Raw genomic sequence first — 26,249 nt, 5'->3', positions numbered from 1 at the left:
CGGACAGACAGATGCGGTGTGGAGGATGCTTTGGGAGAGGGATTCCCCACTGGGTCAGGATGAGGAAGACCACTGGAGCGCCGGCGCGCCAGAGCACGGCCTCCTTCGGAATCCGACGTCGTGCAGAAGCTGTCGTGGACCGGGGTGTGGACCGATGAGGCTTCGATGTGGCGTGTCCAGCGACCTGAGCGCTACTGGCCGCCAGTGGCGGAGGATGGGACTGTACACTCGGTGTAGGAGCAGATGATGGAGGGCAGACAGAAGAAGAGCCCCGCGGAGCCGGGGTGAAATTCAGCCGTGCTCGGCGGGGTGTGGGGCGAGTGGTTCGCCCAGATGCGCTCACCGGGACAGGCGGGAGCGGTGGAGATCCGCTGAAATCATTTAAAATCCTGGGAGGTGAAGGAGAAGGCCCCAGGTTCCCAGCCAGCGGTGGAAATTCGAGTGAGTCCAGGATGTCGTAACGATTTTGTAGCTGGATGTCACAGGTTGTGGGAGTGTGACGTGACGGCCTCTCCCTCCTTTTGCGATCGCCGACAACCACCCAGGTGTCCGGGTGTAAAGGAGTGGAGCTGACTGGGACCTTGGGTTTAGCCCCGAGCTGGAACCAGGGGTCCTTCGGAAAGGCGGGTAGAGCGGAACCAGCGGCCGGTGCGGTAGCCGCGGCCTGCATAGAGCCGAGTATCGGGGCAGCAGTAGCAGCGGCCAGAGCAGAAGCAGCAGTGGGTGGAGTGGAACCCGCGGCCGGGGCCGTAGTAGCGCTTTGGTGGCAGAGACTTGAGCAGGGCCGAAGAGGATAGTGTCCAGGTGTCTCTCAGCTTCCTGGATTTTGTATAGAGTGGAGATCCTCTGCTCCAGCTCAGCGATTTTCTTGCCGAGGGCGAAACAGCTTTGACAGCCGGATGGCGAGGTAAGTGGAGCCATGGCCGGCTGAGCTGTGCTCAGCTAGTTTAATTTACTTGAGATCGAGGCGTCTGATTACTAAAATTGTTTCTCTGGTTTGGAGGAGTAGTTAAAAAGAAACAAGATCTAAAAAGTATGACGTAAAAAAGTTGCTTAAAATTTCATAAAAAGACAGTTTTTGACAGAGGTGTATGGCGGAGAGACACAACGCCGACGCATTGAGTAAGTAAGCCTCCAAGGAAGTAGGTATAGTAGGTGAGCTTTTGGTTGTGTAAAGTGACTGAGGAGATGAACATTTGTATTCAGTGGGCAGAGAGGACCAGGAAGCTCTCCATGGATGCTGTAAGGAGTAGATGTCTGTTGCCTGCTGCAGTGTCTCTGAACTGTTGCTGCCAGCCACAGCACAATGTTGGGCTGTTGCGTCCATCCTGAAATTCACTTACAGCCATTCCCCACCATTACTCTGTTTTGTACAGAGTTTTGTTTCCTCATTTTGGACAGTGATTATTTCATTTTGTATACCCCCTGTATGTCCAAGTATGCAACAAATTCCTATTTGACAGATAAACAGACAGAGCTAAAATGGTGTCCTGCCCCATGAGTCTACATGTGTCTCTCAGGTGGATGCAGACCAGACTCCAAGGAAGAGAAGAGGGACAGTGTAGCAAGAGTGTGTTGAGGTCTGGCTGAAGTCACATTTAGTCTTCCCTTTTTGTAATCAAAAATGTCAAATGCATTGTTGATCATCATTATTATTATTATTATTATTATTATTATTATTATTATTAGTAGTAGTAGTAGTAGTAGTAGTAGTAGTAGCAGCAGTAGTAGTATTACCAAAAAGAAGAACAAAGGTCTCAGACAGCTGGAGGGTGTGTTGGTGTCCGTGTTTGACTGAAAGCTGCTGGCAGGCTGCCAGACTGCCAGTATTCCACCACAAAGAACAAGAGACAAAGCAAACAAACTTGCTCTGTAGCCTACATGTCATTGACAGAGAGCCTGTTGTTATTGGTACTGAAGGGTTAGTACCACACCAGCATCTAACTGGACCCAAGTGACATTAGCAGTGCACTTTTTGTTTGGTCACTCATTCAACAAGCTATGGTACAGGACAAGATGTGTGTCCATATTTGTAAAGACAATTAAAGCTATTAAAGCTAATATTATATCAGAAATGGAAAATATTTCTTCATTTAAGAAAAGTAAAGATGGAAAAAAAAGATGTTTTTGTTGGATCCTACTACGTCATTCTGTTTGCTGATCTGATTGGTTGAAGTTAGCCCATGATATATGGGGATAGACAGATGGTTCATCCAAACACTTTTTCCATTGATGACTTCCCACATGATTCTGCATAACAGACAATCTGATGTGTCGTTAGTTAGATCCAGCACGGGCAAGATTGACCCAAGGAGCAACGCTACCATCGCCCCACAGCAGCCACACTGGTCCACACTGGACAAGGTTATGTGGAGACTTGTCAGCGGACATTTTTTGTTCTATTCAGCCTCACCAGCGCAGGCATCAACTTATATAGATTATCTCAATGCCACATAATCAGTTGAACTCTGCTGTGGACAAAATGGACAATACAGTACAGTATAGTACTTAAACAAGTCAGTATTAATGCAGTAAATGTATGGATTCAGCAAAAGTCTGTTAAAATACTGAAACAAGCATGAGCACACAGACCTGTGACTTGCATGGATGTTGGTGATATTCATATTGTTGTTGATGACTCCTTCTGCCATCTGCAGAGGCCGCTGGCTAGTGACCTGGATGGCATTGGCTATCTCACTCTCTACAGAAAATGGGTCTGAGTGGATTCCAAAAGGACTGCCTTGTCTCTGTGTTGGAGAAGATAGCATACTTGTTGTAGGCTATCGTCATAGCTCACACACGTCACATATGTCAATACAAGTTAACACAAAACCATTACACATCAGTATTAGGACTGTCAGTAATACAGGATATTTGTATCACACCTTAATTTGTGTTCGTCAGCTTGTGTTTACCATTGCTCACTTGACAAAAACTGCAATAATGTCACTGACTAATTGTTGATCAATATGTCAGAATAAAGGTAGACACATAAAGGCAATTATTAACAGCCTGAAGTTGTGGTATTACATGCATATTACATGCTAAAAGGGTGAAATAGTCCCCTATGCTGTGCAAATCCATATCTCCACATCAGGACAATTAAAATGCAATCTCTTATTTTGATACAGCGCAGAACGGTGCTATCAAATTCCAAAAATGTGTTCACTGATGTTTAGAAACAAGTACATTTACATTTAAGTTTTGGGAGGAAATTAGAGGTGGGTGGGATGCTGTCAGTGCTCTAAGTGAGTACACAGTATGCAGTTTATTGTTTTCTCTCTTCATCTGTGATTCCTCTCCTATTACCCTAAATATGCCCTCCACAGCAGTTTCATTAGTGGCTTGTTCCATCTCTTCTTCAGTCACAAGGTCTCCAGAAATGGCCCTATGGAGCACTGGTGCTACCTCCTCCTCAATGTTCCTCAGCCCTGCCTGATGGGACACAGAGATACAATGAGTGAAGAAAATAAGAACCAAACCAAGTGCATGACACTGCATAGTGGTACCAATACTATTTTTTACAATAACATTAGGTATGAAGGACTTTTATGTTCATTTTAGTTGTTTTCCATCATGTAGATGTAGACTTTTCATTCTCTCTTCCAATGTTTATCATTTAAACATGGCTCTCACCTATGTTTCTGAGCAAGACCTTCTTAGCAGAGGGCAGATAGGTGATGTAGATTAGATTACATACAAATAAGGCCTGCCTGATGTTTGTTAACGTCCGCAAATGGCAGCAGAGTAAGACTGTTATACCTAGGTCACTTTCCCTCATAACATTGTGTTTGGTTGCTCTTGTACAATTTCTATTTTTACTTCCATTCTGAATCAGAATCAGAATCAGAAAAATCATTATTGCCAAGTACGATTTTACACATACGAGGAACTTGCTTTGGTGAAGTTGGTGCTTGACACATCTACTAAAAATAAGCTATTAAAAAAGTAAAAAATATAGCAATGTAAATATATATACACAAGTCTGTTTTTTCAGGAGCAAAGTCTGTTTTTTCAGAAAGAAATCCAAGCTGAGTATTAATGTGACACATAGAGTTATGGCACTGCCAATGTGACAATTAGAGGCAGAGGTGGAGTGTGAAGAGTGTCGGGGGGGGAGGGATTCCGGGCCTTGTTGATAAAGCTGTGGTGTGAGGTTTTGGTCCTGATGGACTGCAGCAATCACAGGAATTGCTGACAGCTAAGTCTGCATCTAACATTAATATCAAATACATTAAGTAGGAAAATTACCAGCATAGACAGTAAGCATAACAACAAGCAAATCAATATAATGTGAATGAGAATGTGAATGAGGTACGTTCAAACATTTTGAAGCTGTCACAATTAATTTAATTTTGCTGAGTTTCATCATCATGACATAAAATTATTGTCATGATTACACATTTCTTAATACAGTCCAAGTTATATGATCACATCCTTTGCTTGCACACTCCTATAGAATTTATTTAAAACACTATCTGTAATTAATACACAACTAATGACTTGTGATGCAGCATGGATTCTTTGAAATGCATGCAAATGTGTTACCCTTAACACCAACCATGAAACATTACAATGAGGTATGCTGCATTACAGATGCAACCATATGAACTTCACTTTACTTAAAGCATACATTGATAACTTGATGATAACTTGATAACGATGATCGTTTGTGGAGTATTATAGCATCCTATGAGCCCGTACAATAGTCTATTGTTGAGGTGTGTGTATAGAGGGGTACAAGTAGTCAAAATGTATTATAAGCCCCATCAGTCAGTCTGTAGTTTATAACCAGGGTTCTAAATTAACTTTTTTGATCACCAGCCAATGTGGCTGGTGATCCTCTAAAGTTACCAGCCAATCAGAATTTCCACTAGCCAAATTTTTTCCCGGTGAAAATAAGAGAGATTATGAGTGCCACTGAATGCATTTGATCATTTTATTTACATTATTGGCATGAAAAATGCACAGAAAGTACAACACATGAAACAAAATATAAACAGAAAGTGCAAATATTTAATTTATACAAACAAAAAATGCTGTCAGATTTATTATTTTCTAAAATACATTTTTCCAGTATTTAGTATCATTACATTCCTAATAAAATGTATTTTTCCTTTCAACTTAAAGTGTTTCTGCTTTCCTTCTTTAATAAGAAATATATATATAAGTAACAGCCATGACTTAAACACTTGCAAAAAATTGCATTGGTAATAAATTGAATTATGTATGTACAACTAGAAAACACAAACAGTGCAGCAGTCAGTACTGCAGACTCCTTCGGCTCTCCTGATGACTTCGGGCATTCTCATGGTCCTTTACTGCCTCCACTTTAAAATTATTAGTCCCCACCACAAAATTATTCGTCTTGTTTTTTTCTTTCGTGTACATGCGGCAATCCTTACAAAACATGACGGCATTTTCGTGATCAAACTCAAGCCATTCACGACCTGTCAGCCATTTAGCGTTAAACTTTCTTTTCTTCGTTTCGCACGCTTTGTCGACATTCTCATCCCCTGCCTCCTTCCTCTTCTCCCCCCAGACGTCTGTCCCAACCACCGCAGCATTTAGTTTAACTTTACTTTTTACTTTTAGCTAGCTCACTCTCCTTTTTTACAGTTTATACGCCGCCGTTCATTCTTCTTCTTCTTCTTCTTCGTGTTTGCGTTTCCGTGGTTTCTCGCGCCGGTTGCACTACAAACTGTAGTGTGCTTGCGCACAGCCAATGGGCGTTTTATACGTCATCACGTAGCATTACGACAGTGTTCATGGGAACTGTAGGACGGACTGTCAGGGGGACAAATGACCAAGAACTGTAGAGCGGCTCTGACTGACATGATTGCCTAATGCATTACCGGCCAAATTGGCTAGTAAGTTTTTATTTACACCCGCCAATATGAATTTTAACCCGCATTTGGCGGGTTGGCGGGTGTTAATTTAGAACCCTGTTTATAACCTGTCAAGAGCACTCATAAGACCCTTGGATTTATAGGCATTATAAGCTAGATTTATAGTTATTCATAACTGTTGGTATAGTGCACCATAAAGCATTATGAGTGTAGTCATATTGCATTATGATTTATTATGATGAGCATTATAATTCACTATGAATGCGCTCATAATGCACTATAGATGTGGTCTTCATAGAAAGTGTTACCGGAAATACCCCTGGAAGTGCTTTTGTAGGGCAGACATATGAGTTTTCATACATGAGATCACTGTATACTGTACTATTTTAAGTGGCTGACTTTGATCCCTTTAAGCTTATGAACATTTTTAATTATGAGGTATTTTATTGGTTTTAAAGAGGTTTTTGTTTCTGTTGAAATAAGAATCTCTCTCTATTGTGGCATAAAGACACTTCAACCTTGTTAAACATGTAAGTTACATTTTCACTACCACTGATGAAAAAAATTGGATAGAATGAAATGGTTCTATTGATACCATCCAGAATTTCAGAATCACAGATAAGTAATTATTTTAAAAAAAATACCATTTGACCAATTTGACATGCTGAATCTGGAGCACATAGTGGATGTACATAAATCTGCATGCTGAATTTTGAAGTGACGTTTAACAATGTTATTCAGAAAATGTTCCAGTGTTTCTTGGCCTACACTGAACAGTCAAAGATTAAAAGCTAGTTGCTAGCTGATTGGCAGTGAGGAACAGCCACACCTGTGCAACAGCATAGACATTTCTGTGGTTGTTTTCAGTGGATCTGGTGTGCATTTTGCACAGAATAAGCAGTGTGGATTTTATCCCCATCCTTCCACAGTGGACAAAAGACCTACCAACACCCATTAACATCTGGCTATGGTCTTCATTAGGAAAGGCACAATCAGCATTCATTGTTGGGTCAAATGACTGCAGCTGTTATGGAAATGTATTGGTCCAGCTCCAGCAGTGATGGAAACATGATATCCAGGTGGACATGCTAATTGTAGTCCCTTTTCCAGCATTGAAGTTTGAATTTGGCACGTAAGTAGCCAGGAACCTCAAAATGCCACAAAACTTTGTTAATGACTTTGTTACTGACCTTTATGCTGCTTTCTATTGTTCCCTGCTTTCTGGTTTATTTTTGGTGTTGAACATGACAGACCGAAAAAAAAAAAAAAGAAAAAAAAGAAAAACAATAAATAAACGGCTACGGCTGTGTCTTTGTCATCAGTTATCAGACGGCAGAGACAATGGGTTGGACTGAGTGGAGATGAAGTACACGGGCTTACACATACACACATACGAAGACACATATGACATGCACACACCCTCCAACTCAACGCCTTGGTGGCTCCCACCCCCCTCCCTCCCTTGTCGCAGTTGCGAGGCACTCAAATGTGGCTGCATGCACGCGCCCCCAGTGTCTGTGCTGCGACACCTACCCTCCCCAACTCCCCCCACCCCTCCCACATGTGCAAGTCCTTGAGATTTTGTTGTAATGTCTTACTATGTTGCTTATGTGCCGGGGTGTTTTTTTCCTAATCCCGCACTGTGCCCCCCCCCAACAGGAGCTTAGTTTGGGAGTTGCTTTTTTCACCCTCTTCTTCCCTCGTTTTTCCTCTTTCTCATCTAAGTAAACCGGGCGCTCTCCATGTGTGCGACCCACAGTTCTCCCGCTCCTGTCCTCCCCTGTTATGTGTCACTGTCTTTTTTGTGTTTCTTGGACGGGATGTTACTGAAATGGAATTTCTCCTTCGGGGGACTAATAAGGGCATTCTGATTCTGCTTCTGATTAAATAAAACAAAAAGGCAAACTTCTCTACTGGCAACGGGAAAGGAGTAAATTGAAAAAAAAAATGTGTTGCACTGAAATTGCTTTACAGGGTATTTAAACACTTTCAATGTGCATATGGGCTTGTGATTATTTTATTAAGATAGCCTTAAAAGATGTGGAAAATTTGCTTAAAGGTGAATTATTTATCCTACACAAAATATTTTGTTGTTTATCTTTTTTATGTAGTTATATACTAACAGTGGCGCTGCCAGCATTCAATTTCATAGTATGGTAGAAGACATATGTATGCTGCTCACTATAAAATGCTGTAACTATAAATATATAATAATAAACTGATCCGTAAGTCCGCGCTCCCCCCTACGCTAAGCAGAGGGAGAGAGAAATTACACCGCCTCCAGATGTTTAAAAGTCCAAACAAAAAAAAATGATTTGAAGCGATTCTAATCAATTCCATCCAATGCCTGGAAAAGGCTCAACTATCTTTTCAACATTTCTATAACATTACCGCGAACCGTAATCACCACATAGGCGGTAGGCTACATAGTGTAGAAGAAGAATATAGCTCGCGCCAGAATTCAAAATCACTTAGTGACAGATGATGTAAATGACAATCACTGGCCTTTATGTTAGGCTTTAATTAATTGGCTTAAAAAATAAGTGGACTCAGCTTGTTTAGCCTATTACAAACCAGCATCTTTATTATCCCCTCCCCAAAAACAATTAAAAAGAAAACCCTTTAAAATATTTACTTTTTTTCACACCTTCAAAAAAAAAAAAAAAAAAAAATGTACGCACAGTGCGTACAGGATTCCGGCTAGCAGCGACACTGTATACTGAGATGTTGAAGATGGGGAAGTGAATGTTAACTGGATACTTATTTCTCCCATCATTTGATTTTCCCTCCCATCATACAACATTAAGGTATTGGTATTTAATTGGATCTTTAAATGTACTTATATCTTTGCGCAACTCAGAGACTTGCACACTAAAACATGATTAATGAGCAGTGAATTCAGTTTTTGACAGTACTATCATGTCATACTAAAAAAAATAAATCCTGGTACTATTATCATTACTTACTGTTTTGTATTTAAATCAAATTAATTAAATTAATTGAAGTTACTTAGATGAAAGAATAATAAAACCATTCACTGAATACCATTAACTACTGACCTGTATTTCATGGGTAGCACTGTTCTTGGTGGGCCGGTAGCCATAGTACTCTTCTTGTCTCTTTTTCAATTTCCTAAAGTATTCCTGGATCAGGAAAGTGGCATAGAACTTTCCCACTGTCACCTCATCATCTGTTAAAACACAGAAAAGCATGAGAAAGTTTCGAAAAGCCATGATATTAAATTTACAAAGAGTTAATCCCCTGTACTGTGGCCATTTTAGAGCATCTGAGATTCAACACACTCAACACATTATTTATGTGTGTAATGTGTAACAGAAAGCAAGTGAATTTTAGATGTGAATGTGCCACAATTGCATAATGCATCAATAGGATGAAGCAAATAGACACAAATGCAGGGAAAATTTTAACTTGAGTGAAAAATTTGCACTTATCCTGACGATTTATCAATATTGAATGATGTGAGAAAGAAGGCAGCTTAAACTAATTTTCTCAGAGATGTATGTTGGATGATGTTGTATTTGTTCCAAATAGAATATGAAACTGAAAAAAAGTAAGCAAAAGTATGTAAGAAATTCCAGATATTTGAATTGCAAGATGGCGCCAGATTGCAAGATTGCGCTGTGCTAGGTGGCAGCCTGTCGCAGTTGCTCCGTCATTTTCGTTCGTTGTTGTTAATTTAGTGTGTTTTTTCCATTTCTTTAACTTTTATTTCTTAACTGCATTTTTGGTAACTGTGTCACGATGTACGCATGCAGTTTTACAACTTTTTTGGTGGCCCTTCTGTTACTTTTAACACTCTTTGTAATGGAGGGCCATACAGATGGAAGTGGGGGCATTGTCTACACACGCGAGCAGCTGATTGCTTTGTGTAAACCCACGCTGCCACCCAGAGAGGGGATTGTAGTCCTGGATGAGCTGAAGAGACAGCGTCGGGGCTGCAGAGCCGGTGCCAAACAGAGGGCGAAGGCACGGAGATACAGACCATCCGTTCCGGTGATCATCATGGGGAACATGAGGTCCTTAGCAAAGACAGAAGAGTTCGTCACGCTGGTCAGGACTCAATGGGAATACCGACAGTGCAGCCTAATGGCCCTCATGGAGTCGTAGTTGCATTCAGACGTCCCGGACCAGAGCGTGGAGGTACCTGGCTTCAGCTGTGTGTGGGCGGACAGAGGCGTGGCTCAGAGTGGTAAGAAGAAGGGATTGCACTGTTTGTGAATGAGAAGTGGTGTAATCCCAGACATGTTACCATTAAGGAACGTCACGTCAAGGAATGCGCCACTGCCCTTCCCCCCCGAGGCAGAGCTGATTACAGCCTGGTGTTGTTAATACCTCGGTATGTCCCTATTGTCCAGAGGGAGCCTTTGTCCACGAGAACAGTGAAGAGGTGGACTCAAAAGGCAACAGACCTGAATGTGTTGTGTGAGCCACATGGGGAGGACATCAACAGCTTGACAGAGTGTATCACAGAGTACATCAAATTCTGTGAACAGACCATACTGCCAATCCGGACTGTACACTGCTTTCCCAACAACAAGCTCCGGATCACCAGTGAACTGAAGAGTCTGTTGAACAAGAAGAAACAAGCTTTCAGGTCAGGGGACAAAAAAGAACTGAGGAGTGTTCAACATGAGCTGAGGGAGAAGCTGAGGCAGAGCAGAGATGCCTACAGGAGAAAGCTGGAGGCCAAACTCCAGCAGAACAGAGTGAAGGATGTGTGGACAAGAATGAAGGAGATCACGGGGCTCAAGGCAAGAGACAGACTAGCAACCGGCAGCCTTGAGAGGGCCAATGAGCTAAACCACTTTTTCAACAGGTTTAGCTCACAGCCAGGAGTGGCCCTACAGGCTCCACAACAGCCTCCACAACCCCCCACTGCCCAAGTGTTCTCCCTCCAACCCTCAACCCTCCCTGGTGATCCCTCCCTTGGACTCAACTCCCACATCCCTCACCATCCCCCATAGCACCCCCTCCACTAGCACCCTCCCATGCCTGACTGTAGGCCAGGTGAGAACACAGCTGGAGATGCTGCACCTGGGCAAGGCCGCTTGCCCTGATGGCATTAGTTCCAGAGTTCTGAAGACTTGTGCCAGCTGGCTGTCCATGATCCTGGGACACCTCTTCAACCTGAGCCTGCAGAGAGTCCCGGTGCTGTGGAAGATGTCCCGCCTGGTTCCTGTTCCAAAGAAGAAATCTCCATCTGGCCCCAATGACTACCAACCTGTGCCCTTACATCGCTCATGATGAAGGTGCTGGAGAGGCGGTCCTGGCCCACCTCCAACTGCATCCATCTGGGTGTGGACGACGGCATCATACACGTGCTGCAGCATGCTCACTCCCACTTGGATTGCAGCGGCAGCACTGTGAGGATCACTTTCTTTGATTTCTCCCATGCATTTAATACCATCCAGCCACTGCTCCTGGGTGAGAAGCTGCAAGTGATGGGAGTCGATGCGCCCACAATCTCCTGGATTACTGACTACCTGACAGACAGACCGCAGTTTGTCCGACTGGGCAACGTTCTGCCTGAGACTGTGGAAAGTAGTACAGGAGCACCACAGGGGACTGTTCTGTCTCCCTTTGTCTTCACCTTGTACACCTCAGACTTTCAGTACAACTCTTCATCGTGCCACCTAAAGAAGTTTTCAGGTGACTCAACAGTGGTGGTGTGTATAAAAGGTGGGCAAGAAGAGGAACACAGAGCAGTGGCGGAAGATTTTGTGGAGTGTTCTGGTAGAAATCACCTGCTGCTTAATGTGGCCAAGACCAAGGAGATGGTGATTGATTTCAGAAGGAACAGGACAACCACACAACCACTGTGTATTCTGGGGGAGAACATCGCAGTGGTTGAGGATTATAAATACCTCGGAGTGCACCTGGACAACAGAGTGAACTGGAAAACTAACATCAACGCTGTTTACAAGAAGTGAATGAGCAGACTCCATTTCCTGAGGAGGCTCAGATCATTCAACATGTGCACCAAGACGTTGGGGACCTTTTACCAGTCTGTTGTTGCCAATGCACTTTTCTTTGCTGCAGTGTGCTGGGGGAGCAGCATTGCAGCCAGCGACACCAACAGACTAAACTAACAAACTAGACAGTTTTGAAGAGGTGGTGGAGAGGAGGACACTGAACAGACTGTTATCCATCATTGATAACCCTGAGCATCCTCTTCACCAGTTCATGGACAAGCAGCGGAGCTCCTTCTCCAACAGACTGCTCCAGGCCTGCTGTCACAAGGATTACTTCAGGAAATCATTCCTGCCACAAGCCATCACACTGTACAATACTAACTCAAACAGTTAATTCACCAAGCTCACAAACTCTTGTATTTTTACACATCACTTTTATAGTTTAGTATCTGCACTACTGCAATATTGCACATACGGTCTATGTTATGATCTGTGTTCTTATTTGGTGTTCTCTGGTCATTTTACATTGCTTGTCTTAACGGTTTTCTCTCTCTCCTTGTCTGCAGTGGAGGTGTGGCCTGGCAGTGCTGTCACTCATCGTCGCGCCTGAGCCATATCTCCACTGATTGCCTGACTCACTTAAGCAGTCTGGCAGCATGGGCAAGCTGCCAGATTGTCTGAGCTTTCATGCTGCGACTTTCCAGCCATTTCTTGCTTTTGTTCCTGTGTCATAGTCTTCGTGATCTGCTTAGTCTTGTTTCCTTGTTTCGTAGTCTTCTCGCATTGTTAGTTTTGTTTAGTCCTTTGCTAGTATAGGTTTAGTCTCTCCTACCCGCTCTCCACGGAGTAGTGAGTGTTTATTTCATTGGGCTGATTTTGTGTTGTTGTATTTTTCTTTGTGCCTTCGGTAATAAACCGTTTATCTCCCCAGTGTTTGATATGTTTTGCTCCAGGTAAGACATAATTGGTACACACAAACCTTTAAAATCTCCTTTTCCATCATTAAACAAACCAAGAATGTATAAATATATATTTTTACTTCAAAAGTAAAAAGAGAAACAATTCATTTTCACAGCTTCCAAGAGTACCAAGTGCTTCTTCTGTCCAGCTAATTGTTTGGAACAACATATTTATATTTACATACTCAAAGAAAAAAAGAAAAAAAAAACAGCAAATACATATGGATGAAACCAACAAACACTGGACGTTTTGTACTGTGTTTCCTTCTTTATTTTTTATTTATTTATTTATTTTTTCTCTCTCCTTAAAAAAAAGCCTATTTGTTAGCCTCATATATCTCAATTGATTGAAAGAGGTGGACCTCCTGTACAAGCCGTACGGGCTTCGTTCCCTCCTTGCACCATTTATTTTTGATGTGTGCTAAATAAATAAATACAAATACAAAATACAAATACGTTGTTTAAAAAACAATCAAACCATCAGGCTTAAAGCCCAAAGTGCTTCTATTAGCTAACATTTATATTAACAACCTTAAATGACAATGAAAACACAGCAAATCCTCATATTTAAGACTATCAAAGCAACAAAAAGTTGTCACTTTGTCTAAAGAAAATAACTGAAACCATTAGGCTTTAAGCCAACAGCTTGATCACGCTTGATCAGTTCCCTTGGTTTGGAAAAGCAGGCAAGAGAAGCAAAATAAAGCACCAGCCTCACTGCATCCAGTTAGCCAAGACGTCTTCTCATACCAGCTCTGTGAAAAAGAGTGAGTATATCTCCTCCCTCTGTCTTCGGACTGCTGTCTAATTAAGACGTCCAGCCGGTCAGGTCCAAGCTCCTTCACTCTTAGTTTCTCCTCTCGAATGGTGTTGTTTTCAGTGACTTCACTGAATTTTCTCTCTTCAGTTTCTCCTTTTTCGACTAGCTAATAATCTTGTTTGCTAATTACTCCGACACTCTGCACTCAACGTCACTTGCTTGGCAGTTTTAATTACAGGGTGAACAAACCGCTCGCTCTCTGCTACCACCCCATGGCCGGTGGTGTGTATAGCGATCAGAGGGAGAGCGGGGCGCTGTCAGCCTGCGCCCCACTGTCTCGTATCTCTTGTATTGAAGAGGAACGAACTGCACATGTCAAAGTTATAACGGGAGTCAAGGGGGAAAGATGTGTGCGCCCCGTGGCCGGATATATGTCAGCTGTTAGTAACTGTAGACAACATTAGGACATTTCTAATCTGACTATTTAGTGCAGATTTTACATTTTAGTAACTCACTTCAGACTATGTTATTCATTTTGCCTTTTTAAAGCATAAAATATACTTGTAAAAGTCATTTTAAAAACGTATTATTGAAGGAAGGGCTGTGTGATACATGATGTGAGACAGAGGGGGCGGCGCCCTAGCGCCCTCTATCGGCCAGCCGCCCCTGATACATATAGTAGTTTGATGGGTTGCGCAGCACTGTGTCCATTATGGCAATCGCTCAGTAAGAGAGTCGAGTCACTTGGGGATGTGTCTTTCGGGTTATGTTTTGTGAACATGCCATTTTCATAGGTGATTCATTAGAAACCGTGCAAAAGCTACAAGGAGCCTTCACCCATTGTTTACACAGATGATCAATGCTTACGGTAGGGAGCACCAATCCTAACTTGCAGCATACCAGAATGACGGGGGGGGGGGACTCTTGAAGCCTCTACCAAGCATTGCTACTCAAACAAAATATATGAAATCATATGAAACAGAGGCTCTGCTGATCACGAAGCTGTCTGCCTCCTCACGGTGCAACGAAAACTCGGCAAACTAGCAGCCAGAGTAGCAGAAATAAACCTTGCAAAATCATAAAGCATGTCTTACCTTTGCTGTTTTGTGGTCAAAAGTTATATTTCAGCCCCAAAAAATGCTGCTAATGTCTACTCTTATGACTCTGCATTAGTTTGAAATGATTCACGAAGGTCCTGGTTATTTACATAAAGGGGAGGGGGTTTCCAAAGTGGAGGGAGAGCTTTCATGCGACATGCTATCTCTGGGGTCACTTCCTTTTGGATCATCATTGGTGTTTCTCGGGCGAATTTAGACTTTAGACTACTTCTTTATTGATCCCAATTTGGGAAATTATTTTGTTGCAGTAGTAATTAAATATACAGACAAACACAGAAAGTATACACTTTTCTTTTTTTAAAAAAGGACCCAAAAAGTAACAAGAGATAACAAAAAAATTGGGTTCTGGCCATTGATTATCTTGACTCTGACTGATAACCTCTGGTTATAGAGGTGTTGATCATCAAGATCGACCAGTGAGTTGCTGAGATATTGACCAGTGTAAAAGCACAGTGAGTTTCACCGCTCCTTCTCATTTACACATGAATGGGCAGAACGCACATAGATGGACACTGCTAATCAGCCTGAGGCGTTCTTTTACTGTTTTTACTTGTATTTCGAGAGATAAAAACAATGGCCAGCAGAAAAAAGGCTAAAAAGTGTTTTTAACAGAGGAGGTTCTCCGTATGGTTGGACTAGATAGCGGTATGGTGCCCAAATGTGCCCAAATGGCTGCCTGGACATACCTGTGTTATAACATCTGTAAAACTGCTCAGGTTCTTCATGTACTTTTGCACATTTACAACATTTATAACAGTGGTTATGTTAGTGGAGATATTGAAAGTCAGACCATGCCATTTTGTACTTTTGCCAGAAATGTTGGAAAGGTAACTGAAAAAAATTTCCAGCAGATTTTCACACTGCAGAAAAGATTTTATGAACTAGCAATACTTGATACAAACACTTTTTACAATATGTAAGACCTAGCATCTATTTATTAAACCACTGGCTCCTTGACAAAAAATCAAAGAGTTTTGTTTCTTAGAAAGCAAAACAAAAAAACAAAAAAGAAAAAAAAACGATCCTGCACACTGCTATGTTGTCTCTGTGGACTCCATACAGAATTAAAGAAGAACTGGGAACAAGATAGCAGTGTGCTGTTTCTTTTTTCATTTTGTTTGTGCAGCTTATTATCACCCAGCACCTGTAAAATGTGTTTGTGTGTGTTTTTTCTTCAATCTCATGAAAACTGACCTCCTATAGGTGGGATGACTTGGTCCAGTAGTTTCATACTGGTGCGCTTCCAGATCTTCTTGATGATTCCCCTCAACTCCTCATTGGCTTGTTCAAAATTACCTGACCAATGGAAGAAGCATAGAAATGAATGAGTAACCATCACTAAATGTAGCTAAGCTACTACTGTAAAATTAACTGCATTTTCCAGTAGCAGTCACATAGTGAAACTACCTTCAAAATTATGAAATGTTTCCTACTACTATGTAGCGCAACCACACTACATTGTTATATTTTATTTTCCGTTTAAGAGGCTCAATGGCAGTCCAATAGGACAGTTTCCAGTGATGTGGCAAAGCTGAGGCGTCACAATAGAGTATAGTGCGTGCAACAGTAAAGAATTCTTAGAGAGACAGAGAACTAGAATACAAAATATCGAAAGGGATTTCCAGTGTATAAACAATGAAATAAACATACTATCATACTACTACATCCCAAATTTTGTTTATGGGGGATTAATAAAGTGTTATATTAAAAGAAACCAAATGTCACTATACTTTTATCACAGCTGTCAGGCTACATCAGCATTGGGAGTGGTCCTTATAGAAAGTGAGGTAAAGAAGAAAAATATTTAAATGTGAGGAACTACAGCCAGATCACCCAAAGATGAAATTCATAGTATGCCACGGATGTCACATGTTTCAATTGACGATGTGAGTGCCTAAAACAAGAAGTATAATTCCTGTGTGTGTGTTGTTGACATGTTCTTAGCCAGAATGCAAAAGTTGCTGGTACAGTGGCATCATGGGATTAGTTCATATAGTTTTTATGGACTTGTAGGGACTTGAACTTTGAAGTCTTTCTGTTGCTACTGGAGGTTTTGTGGTTACTATTATTAGTAGTATTATAATTACTAATCCTTATTACTACTACTACTAATAATAATAATAATATTCACTGGTGCAGTCAGGTAGCTTTAGAAGTAACTTTATTAGTTAAATGGAGTTAACCTGTATGTAGATAAAGGGTTCAGTTGACTGTAGTATATTATAAATACGTGTATATGGAGGTCCAACTTTTCATGAGTCTCTATCATAGCAAAACTTCCACTATAAAGACAAAGGAACAGCAATTACACAAAAAGTTGATTTAAAAGCACAAGTCAGGGGATGGATGCCAGATTTCTCACTGAACTTCCTTTCGACTCCTGTTAAATCAGTCATTAAGACATAGTGCAGCTGCAAATCTGCCTAGAGCTGCCTGTCCTCAAAATCTGAATGAGCCTGCAAGAAGAAGACCAGGGAAGGCGGCCACCAGGTGTCATTTGGTCAGTCATATTAAATGTAAAGTTGACATTGAGATGTCTTTGTTATGCCAACTTGACGGTCTTTATTATTATTATTATTATTATTATTATTATTATTATTATTATTATTATTATTATTATTATGTTGAAGCTATGTAGTGAATTGTGTTGACAATCGCAACTCGCTCATTTTTGTTTGTTCATTTAATCTGATCATCCATGATACCACTACAGACCACTGCCTAGAATTAAATTTCACATATTTTCAACCCATGTTCAATATATAAATTACTACCAAAACTATACTATACACATACAATGACCCTGACATTGACAACACAAACCCTCTGTCTTTATTTTCAGCGCAGTTCTAACCAGGGCAAACAGTGTGGCGTTGAAGGTGACTGTTCCATCACTGTTGAGAGGCATGTTCATGGAGACCAACCTCTGTGGAAACAAAATACAACACACACACACACACACACACACACACACACAAGATCATGCAGAAATGTTATTGATATCTTATTTTAGAAATTGAAAACAAGAAAATGTCAAATCAAAAGAAGATGAAAACTTTTATTGTGACAACATGATCATAAATTTAACTATTAAAGCCTGACGGGCTATAAGAAGATTGGAAGGACAAGAGGGACACTGTCTTCTCCCTGTTTACCCTCTACACCAATGACTATGTCAGCGATATTGTTGAAATGGTGGAGAGCCAGGCTCAACAGTATCGCTGACATAGTCATTGGACATAGACTGACGGGCTATAAGAAGATTGGAAGGACAAGAGGGACACTGTCTTCTCCCTGTTTACCCTCTACACCAATGACTATGTCAGCGATATTGATGAAATGGTGGAGAGCCAGGCTCAACAATATTAGCCCGTCATTGGCCTATATCGTTGGCCTCCCAACCCCCAGCCTCCCACGTCTTAATCGCACAGCCAATGCATGAAGAGCACACATCGTAGCTCTTGACCGGAGTCACCCCCTCAACCCACACTTCGTGCTCCTCCCATCTGGTCACTGTTACAGGACGCTGGCATGGAACAGAGTGAAGTTCAGCAGGAGTTTTGTCCCCTCTGTCATAACAGAGCTGAACAGAACATCCAGACTGTAATGCAATTGTGCTTGACTGTGTTTGTGTATGTAATGTTTTGAGAATAGGTTTTGATGTATTTGTGTACTCTGGGCTTGTACAGAAGGTGGAAACATTTTTCCTTGCAGAAGGACAAAAAAAATCTAAATCTAAATCTAGTCATCATGTAGAAAACATTTTGACTTTTTGCTAAGAGGTGGCTGTGGTTCAATCCCTGGCTCCTCTTCTCAAAATCATAGGGCAAGATACCTTGGGCAAGATACTGAACTGCAAATTACTCCTGATGCTGTGTCATCAGTTTGTGTGAGTATGGCATGTGTTGTAAAGCGCTTTGAGCGGTAGACCAAAGTAGAGTAGGGTAGAGTAGAAAAGCACTAAAAAGTGCTGTCCATTCCATTATTGCATTATTGCATCTTAACTTAATCACCTTTTCCTCCAAGCTACATCACTCTTCTGCATTCTCTCATTGGCAAAGAAAAGGCACACATACATGTATGACTGTGCATTGACAAGCTTTGAAAATTTATCACACAAATTTGAAAATTCCAAAGACTCGCTAAAATATACTACCATTTACATGCAAGTTGTGACAGGTGTTGTTATACCCCTGTGAACTTAACCCATGTACTTCTGTCATGCCCTCCTTTGGTATCATACTGGTCTGTGATCTTTAAAACACTATTTGTGACAGTTAACACTAACAATTGCCAATTTACTACAAACAGAACTGAACTCAAAGAACAACATAAAGGCTAGTCAGCACTTGTTAGCTAATTAAAGTAAAATAGTTGACACTAGACATCAGGCTGAACATTTCCTCACCTTGCAGGCGATACGATGAGGACAGAACTTTCCAAAACCCAGAGGAGGAGGTATTCTCCGTAGCAGTGTCACCACATCAAGGTGCTTAATACGCCCTCTGTGAAAGAATAAAATAAAATAAAAGCCAAAGAATTTCACACTCACACAAAGCCAGACAGAGGATCTTTCTCCAATTAAGAAAATGATCAAAACTTTACTTCATATTTCCTTTTATTGAACAGTTTAGAGAGACAAGCGTACTGAACAGAATTTAAAATCCAGCCTTATTAGTTAATGGACTACCTTGGTCATTAAACAAAGGAGGACATTCTATCTTATTAATCCTTTTCACTTGGACCAAAGCTATCTCTAAATATATTAATCAGTCACTGTCATAGTGCCTACAGTCTCTTAGCTGCTGCCATTCCTTTCATCTGTTCAACTGCTCAACAAGTACTTTTCCACTCACAGTTTCCTGGCCACCCTCACCCACCTGTCCACTCACCTGATCCTCATTCCCAGTCAGCCCAGTATTTAAGCTGTTCTCACACACTCACTCATTGCCAGATTGTTCTTCGCATCCATGCAAGAGTCTCCAGCTTTTACCATTGGACTGACTTCTTATTACCTGCCAGCCTACGTCGTTTCTCCTGTTCCAAGGTAAATACCACAGCCCTCTGTCTCTGACCAACATCCCCTTGTACACACTGTCTCACAGCTGCAGACCTTGCACCCCCAGTCCCTCCTCCTCATCTCCGCTGACTTCCTTGTCTTCCACTCTGCCCATCTTAACCAACTATGTTAAATACCAGAGACCATAGAACCTGGGATTTACTGTATGCAAACAAAAAAGGATACTTACAGCTCTTCAACCTTACCCTGACTGGCCCGTTCTGGCCACAACCTGGTTCATCTGCTCCCTGTCTACATACCTATGCTGAATAAACAACCACCAACCATAAAGTATGTGAGGCTATGGTCTGAGGAGACCAGTATGGCACTGAGGGACTGCATTGATACCACCGACTGGGGAGTGCTGTGCTGTCCACATGGGGAAGACGTTGACAGTTTTCGAGCCTGTTTGCTCATTACAGCTTTGCAAACACTTCCTACACCAGCCAGCAACTTTTGTATTTAAGATTTCGATACACAAGCAGTGTATTCGATAAACTTCAGCTCCCCCCAGAGATCGCCAGGACAGCGAGACCGAGCAACTTAGCTATGCTGACCAGAAATGACCATCGGAGGCATCAAGATCGTAAACAAAGCAGAGGGAAGCGTGGAGGTCTACAGACAAAACTACAGCTAACCCCGCACTATCCAGTATCTTCCTCACCAATGTTCGTTCTTTGGCGAACAAAATGGACAAGCTACGACTGAGGATCACATCACAGAGGATGTTTATGGACTGCAACGTCATGATTTTCAGTGAAACGTGGATTAACAACAGCACCCCAGACAACGTGTTAGAGCTGCAGGGATGCCACGAACGGCAGAGCACTCTGGTAAGATCAGAGGCAGAGGACTGTGCATTTACGTGAACAAAACTTTGTGTACAGACTCTGTGATCACTGGGAGCCACTGTTCTGATAATCTGGAATATCTGATGATCAAGTGCAGGCCTTTTTATCTGCCTAGAGTTGTGATAACTGCAGTTTATATCCCCCTGGATGCTAATGCTAAACTAGCAATAAAAGAACTGTATGCTGCTATTCACAAACAAAATGCACACCCTGATGGAGCTTGTATTGTTGCTGGAGACTTCAACCACTCCAACCTGAGGACTGTTCTCCCCAAATTTGACCAGAATGTCTCCTGCCCCACCAGAGGAGACAAAACCCTGGACCATGTCTATACAAACATTCTTGAGGCTTACAAAGCCAACCCCCTCCCCCACCAGGGACAGTCTTATCACCTGTCATTGTTCCTACGCCCCAAGTACACATCAGTCAAGTCTGTACAAAAATTCTGACTGAATACTGCCCACTGTAGGATGTAAAAGAAGTCACCCCATCATTGTTTACCTTCAGTCCTGCTGTGCAGGAGTTACAAGATTTACCTGCACGAACTTTTAATACTTTTCATCGGTTAACGTAAAGGGTAAGCATTGATTTATGAAAAAAACTAAAATGATTTTGAGATTTTGAGACAAGGTTCGGCCCAACATTGATAAAATGTCAACAAACATACAAAAGGAATAGTGCCATAAAAGGACTCAAAGTGCCTCTGGTCGTTCGGGGATGAGCTCTTTGACATTGCAGTGGCAAGAAACTGAGGCTTGTTCATGATAAATTTTACCCAGACAAACCTCAGTTTCCATTGTTTGTCATCTGTGAGTGTTGAGGAGTTTTATTTCTTTCTTTTTGGTGGCTTTGGAGTCTGAGTCCATGTTGGCTTGCAGGTGGTAATTGTGGTCAATGAGAGTTTGTTAAATCCACCAGTCTGAAGTTATTCTGTTTCGCATTTGTGGTGACAGATGAAGTGCTGATGTAGTTGATTTAACATTTAATTTTAGCCCCTAGAATGTAACATGCTGAACATCATACTCCATCTCTAAATCTGTGAAAGATTCACTGAGTGTGGTCCTGCCTTGTTTTGTCCCCCATGTTACACATGATGCACCCAGTTGACACAACTGTGCCACATAATGAAATCAGAGCAGAGCCAGGTAAGCCTCTGCTAACAACATAAGCATGTGCAGGTCCCCATCTGGATTCCTGTATGAACCACTGTTGTGGTTCAGCCACTGGTCGCAAAGAAAGAGCGCATTTTACTAATGTGTGGATTTCTCCTTATTTCAAATATGTTAAATGGTTAGTACTGTTTTACACTGGTGCGAGTTCATAGCGCCCTCTAGGGTCCACCGTGTATTGTTTAAGTCGGTGGTTATTATAACTTGCCATACCACATTTTGACCGGTGCAGCCGAGCTAGTGAGTTAATCATAACTTAAAAATGTTTGTGTATGAAGGTTACATAATGGATAATGTATCTGTGGCATTAAGGTAGCAATTTTGTTTACGTTTGTGTTTTTCAGTTGATTACCTGCTTCTGTAGCCTACTGCTACTTCCGACGGCACAATCACTGTTTATACTAAGTCAAAGCATGTGTGGAGTTGCTGACGAAGAAAAATAAACACCTGGGAAAAGACAGAGATTGTGTCGGAGCTGAGTATGACACTGTTTCACCAGTCAAAATACACCCCGTGCGGTGGGAGTTATTAGATTAACCCAGTTAGTTTAATAAAACCGTACAACTAACATTCCTGTTAAAGCCAGATAAGTACACATAAACACTTACGTGGCATCAGGATCATATTCTGCCCAGATTTTCTTGAACTCATCCAAGTGCTGGGGGCCAAGGATGGACCAATCACGTGTCAAGTAGTCAAAGTTATCCATGATGACAGCCACAAAAAGGTTAATGATCTGTGAAGAACAGACACAATATACATGTTTACTGTATGTCTGTGAGTATGATTGTTGCACTGCACCCAAGTGGTTAGAGAGGTGTGCGTCTTGTTTACATGATTTCTTATTTATGTTCTGCTCATTCCTTTTATATTTGTTACACTTGTCTATCGTAGTGGTAACCAAACTGTTCTTCTTTGTTCTTTTCTTTTACTATGCATTTTTAATAAAGTCATTTCAGTGTGCATCATCACAGATGTCAAGCGTTCATATGACCCTCACGTTTAGGTCTCTTTGAGTCACAAGTGGATGTCCTACTTCTCAGCCTAAGCTGAAAAAAGTTTATTCTCCCCTGGTTCTCCTGTCCTCACACAGTTTGTGAGCAATTCCTGGACAGACCACTGCAGTCAACACACGGATTAACTCTTTTCACAGTTTAAGACAACTCTGAGCTGTTCAAAAGAAGTTATAGTCGTATGAAAAAGTTTGGTCACCTCTCTGAGGCTGCATAATAATTCACAGAAAATAATCACAGTGACATGTCATTCATTTTCTAATAAAAGCTGAGTACCGGGGTGTTTTCCAGATGAAGACTTTTAGTGTAGCAATATTAAATGGTATGAAATTAAATCAGATGTTAAAGTGGTTTGATGAGCTCATTAAGCATTCAACTTCATAGACAGGTGCATCCAATCATGAGAAAAGGTATTGAAGGTGGAAAATTTCAAGTTGCTCTTCTCTTTGACTCTCCTCTGAAGGGTGGCGACATGGGGGCCTCAAAATAACTCTCAAATGACCTGAAAACAAAGATTGTTGAGCATTATGGTTTGGGGGAAGGCTACAAAAAGCTACCTCAGAGATTTCAGCTGTCAGTTTGCACTGTGAGGAACATAGTGAGGAAATGGAAGGCTACAGGTGGCAGGCCAAGAAAAATATTGGAGAGGCAAAGGCGAAGGATAGTGAGAATGGTAAAAACAACCTGCAGAGCACTTTGCACAAGGAAAAACTGTACAGAAGAATGATACGGAAGAAGCCTTTTCTGAGCATACGCCACAAACAGAGTCGCTTGAGGTATACAAAAGCACATTTAGACAAGCCAGCTTCATTTTGGAATAAGGTGCTGTGGACTGATGAAATAAAGATTGAGTTATTTGGGTATAACGAGCAGTGTTATGGATGGCGGCGAAAGAACACAGCATTCCAAGAAAAACACTTGCCACCCACAGTAAAATTTGGTGGAGGTTCCATCATGCTGTGGGGATGTGTGGCCAGTGCCGGTACTGGGAATCTTGTTAAAGTTGAGGGTCGCATGGATTCCACTCAATATCAGCGAATTCTTGAGAAAAATGTGCAAGAATCTGTCACAAAGTTGAAGTTACACCAGGGTTGGATATTTCAACAAGACAACGACCCAAAACACTGCTCAAAATCTACTCAGGCATTCATGCAGAGGAACAAGTACAATGTTCTGGAATGGCCATCCAAGTCCCCAGACTTGAATATCATTGAAAATCTGTGGGATGATTTGAAGTGGGCTGTCCATGCTCGGAAACCATCAAACCTAACTGAACTGGTGATGATGTTTTGAAAGGAAGAATGGTCCAAAATGTCACAGTCCAGCATAGCACTTACCTGTGCTGCAGCTCTTCAGCCACACCCCATACCTGCCCATCTGCACACGTGGCCCATTAGGTTCATCAGGAGGGTATTTAAGCCATGCTGTCATTTTTCATGGTTGTCAGATCTCCAGTGTCCGACCTTGCCTGTTCGTGTCTACTCCTTCTGTCCAAGCCCTGTTTATGCTGTGACTTGACAGAGTTAATGCTATTTTTTCAAGGTCGGCAATACACTTACAAAGAGTGAGCTGTGTGCAAATTTGAAATGATTTTTGAGGTGACATTGACAAAGATTTGGAAATGTGTTGTGGCATCAAATTCTAAATGAGAATATCATTTTCAAAATCATTTGATATATGACATGATGTAAGTCATCATTCTGTGTCTATTTACATTTTACAGTCTACCGACAGTGTTATTTTGGAAACAGGGTTGTATGTATGTGTATACATATATAACTTGTCATGTGCCCTTGAGCGTCAATTACAGCTTGACAACAACGTCTCATGCTGTACACAAATCTGCTTATTGTCTGCTGAGGCATGGCATTCTTGAAGGGCGGCCCTCAGGTCAATGAGGCTCTGGGGTATAGAGTTAAGTGCCTCTATACAAAGACTCAGCTGATCCCATAGGTTTTCCGTGGGATTCAGGACTGGAGAAAGTGCAGGCCATTCCATTTGAGGTACCCCAGTCTCCAGCAGCCGTTCCCTAATGATGCGACCTTGATGAGCTGGAGTATTGTCATCCATGCAGATGAAATTAAGCCTGTGTTGTTCATGCAGGGACACAATGACCGGATTAATGATGTTATTCAGGTAGTATGGGCTTTTCACTGTACCACTGACAAAGTGTAGGGCAGTTCTGTATTGACTAGACACACCTGCCCACACTGTAACAACACCACCACCAAATGACGTTGTCATCAGTGTGGGTTATGGCCAAAGGACGTCCATTTCTATGCCTTTCTGTGACTCTTCCAGTCTCTGTGTACCTCTGTTGCAACCTGCTGACGACACTCTGTGACACTCTAAGCTCAGTGGCCACTTCCCTCTGAGAACATCCTGTCTGAAGCCTCGCAATGGCGAGGTACTGTTGATCAATTGTTAGGCGTCGTCTTGGTCTCATGATGTCAAAATGTGAACAGCACGATGAAGGGGACTGTTTAAATACCAATTCCAATTGAACCAGGAAAGTTATTTGTCAATTCATGGATCAAACACCTGTTGTGAATTTTGTTGTTCATCAAATTAAGTTCACCTGTAAAGGTTATAGTGCATTTTAGGATCATCATGAAATTTCACCCGAAAGCTGAATGTCCCTAACTTTTTGTGAGTAGTGTATGAGAGAGAGAGAGAGACAGAGAGAGAGAGAGAGAGAGAGAGAGAGAGAGAGAGAGAGAGAGAGGCCTTTTTTCAAATGTTTCAAATCTTACTGGAGTCACTGTGCCACTTTTCATGTCTGGTAAAAACTACATTTTAGGTTGTATTTATGCTCAAGTCAAATGTGAGCCATTGTGTAGATGGCTGTATTTTAAACATGTGTGACGGCAAAGTGTTTCAGCTGAAACAAGTGTTAAGCTGCTCTTTAATATGTGCTGAGAGCCTGTTGATGTATGTGTTGTTTTACCAGAAAGGCACAAAGCATGTAGAAACTCATGAAGTAAATGATGGCAAAGTTGGATCCACAGGTGTACTCTTCCCCAGGCAGGTAGTCCGACTTGGGGTCACACTTCTTCCCATACATACACGCCAACATCACTTCATGCCATGCCTCCCCTGTGGCACATCTGTATAGAGAACAGAGAAAACAAAATGTCTCCAATCACATCTCTAGCCTGATACTCACACTGAAAATGCAATTTATCACAACTCCATTCAAAGGAGGATTACATCAAGCACAAGTCCAGTTGCCCTTCATACAGCCCTCCTTGGATAAGTATGACCTAGATCACTGAAGATCAAACATCTTGAAGGAAGTGGGTGTCATGCACGGCTTTTATTCATTGACTTCTCCTCTGCCTTTAACACAATTCAACCGCACATTTTAACTCAGAGACTTTTAGAGCATTTTAACTTGAGTAATAATCTTGTGGGCTGGATTTTAGACTTTTTAACAAACAGGACACAGAGGGTCAGAGTAAATGGCTTTTTATCTGACAAGGTGTGCTCCTCCACTGGTTCACCACAAGGGTGCGTGCTCTCACCCTTGTTATTTATC

The 26,249-nt window shown here is 41.8% G+C and overlaps 1 protein-coding gene across 1 annotated transcript in view; it reads right to left on the bottom strand.

The window, feature by feature from the left end:
• Positions 1-2,320: 2,320 nt before the first annotated feature.
• The window catches only part of LOC143335425 (dihydropyridine-sensitive L-type skeletal muscle calcium channel subunit alpha-1-like), a 236,725-nt gene continuing 212,796 nt past the window's right edge, over positions 2,321-26,249 (bottom strand). Inside the window, exons 34-42 of the mRNA XM_076754846.1 lie at positions 25,659-25,818; positions 22,307-22,434; positions 19,028-19,124; positions 17,443-17,545; positions 15,814-15,915; positions 8,909-9,039; positions 3,310-3,435; positions 2,600-2,747; positions 2,321-2,355 (exon numbers count right to left, since the gene is read on the bottom strand). Of these exons, the coding sequence (XP_076610961.1) occupies positions 2,321-2,355; positions 2,600-2,747; positions 3,310-3,435; positions 8,909-9,039; positions 15,814-15,915; positions 17,443-17,545; positions 19,028-19,124; positions 22,307-22,434; positions 25,659-25,818 (1,030 nt within the window). The remainder of the gene's footprint in view (positions 2,356-2,599; positions 2,748-3,309; positions 3,436-8,908; positions 9,040-15,813; positions 15,916-17,442; positions 17,546-19,027; positions 19,125-22,306; positions 22,435-25,658; positions 25,819-26,249) is intronic.

The sequence above is a fragment of the Chaetodon auriga genome, chromosome 2 (assembly GCF_051107435.1).
Source record: "Chaetodon auriga isolate fChaAug3 chromosome 2, fChaAug3.hap1, whole genome shotgun sequence".
Lineage (NCBI taxonomy): Eukaryota > Metazoa > Chordata > Actinopteri > Chaetodontiformes > Chaetodontidae > Chaetodon > Chaetodon auriga.
Note: the sequence above shows the minus strand (reverse complement) of the source record. Positions and strands in the feature narration are given on the sequence as shown.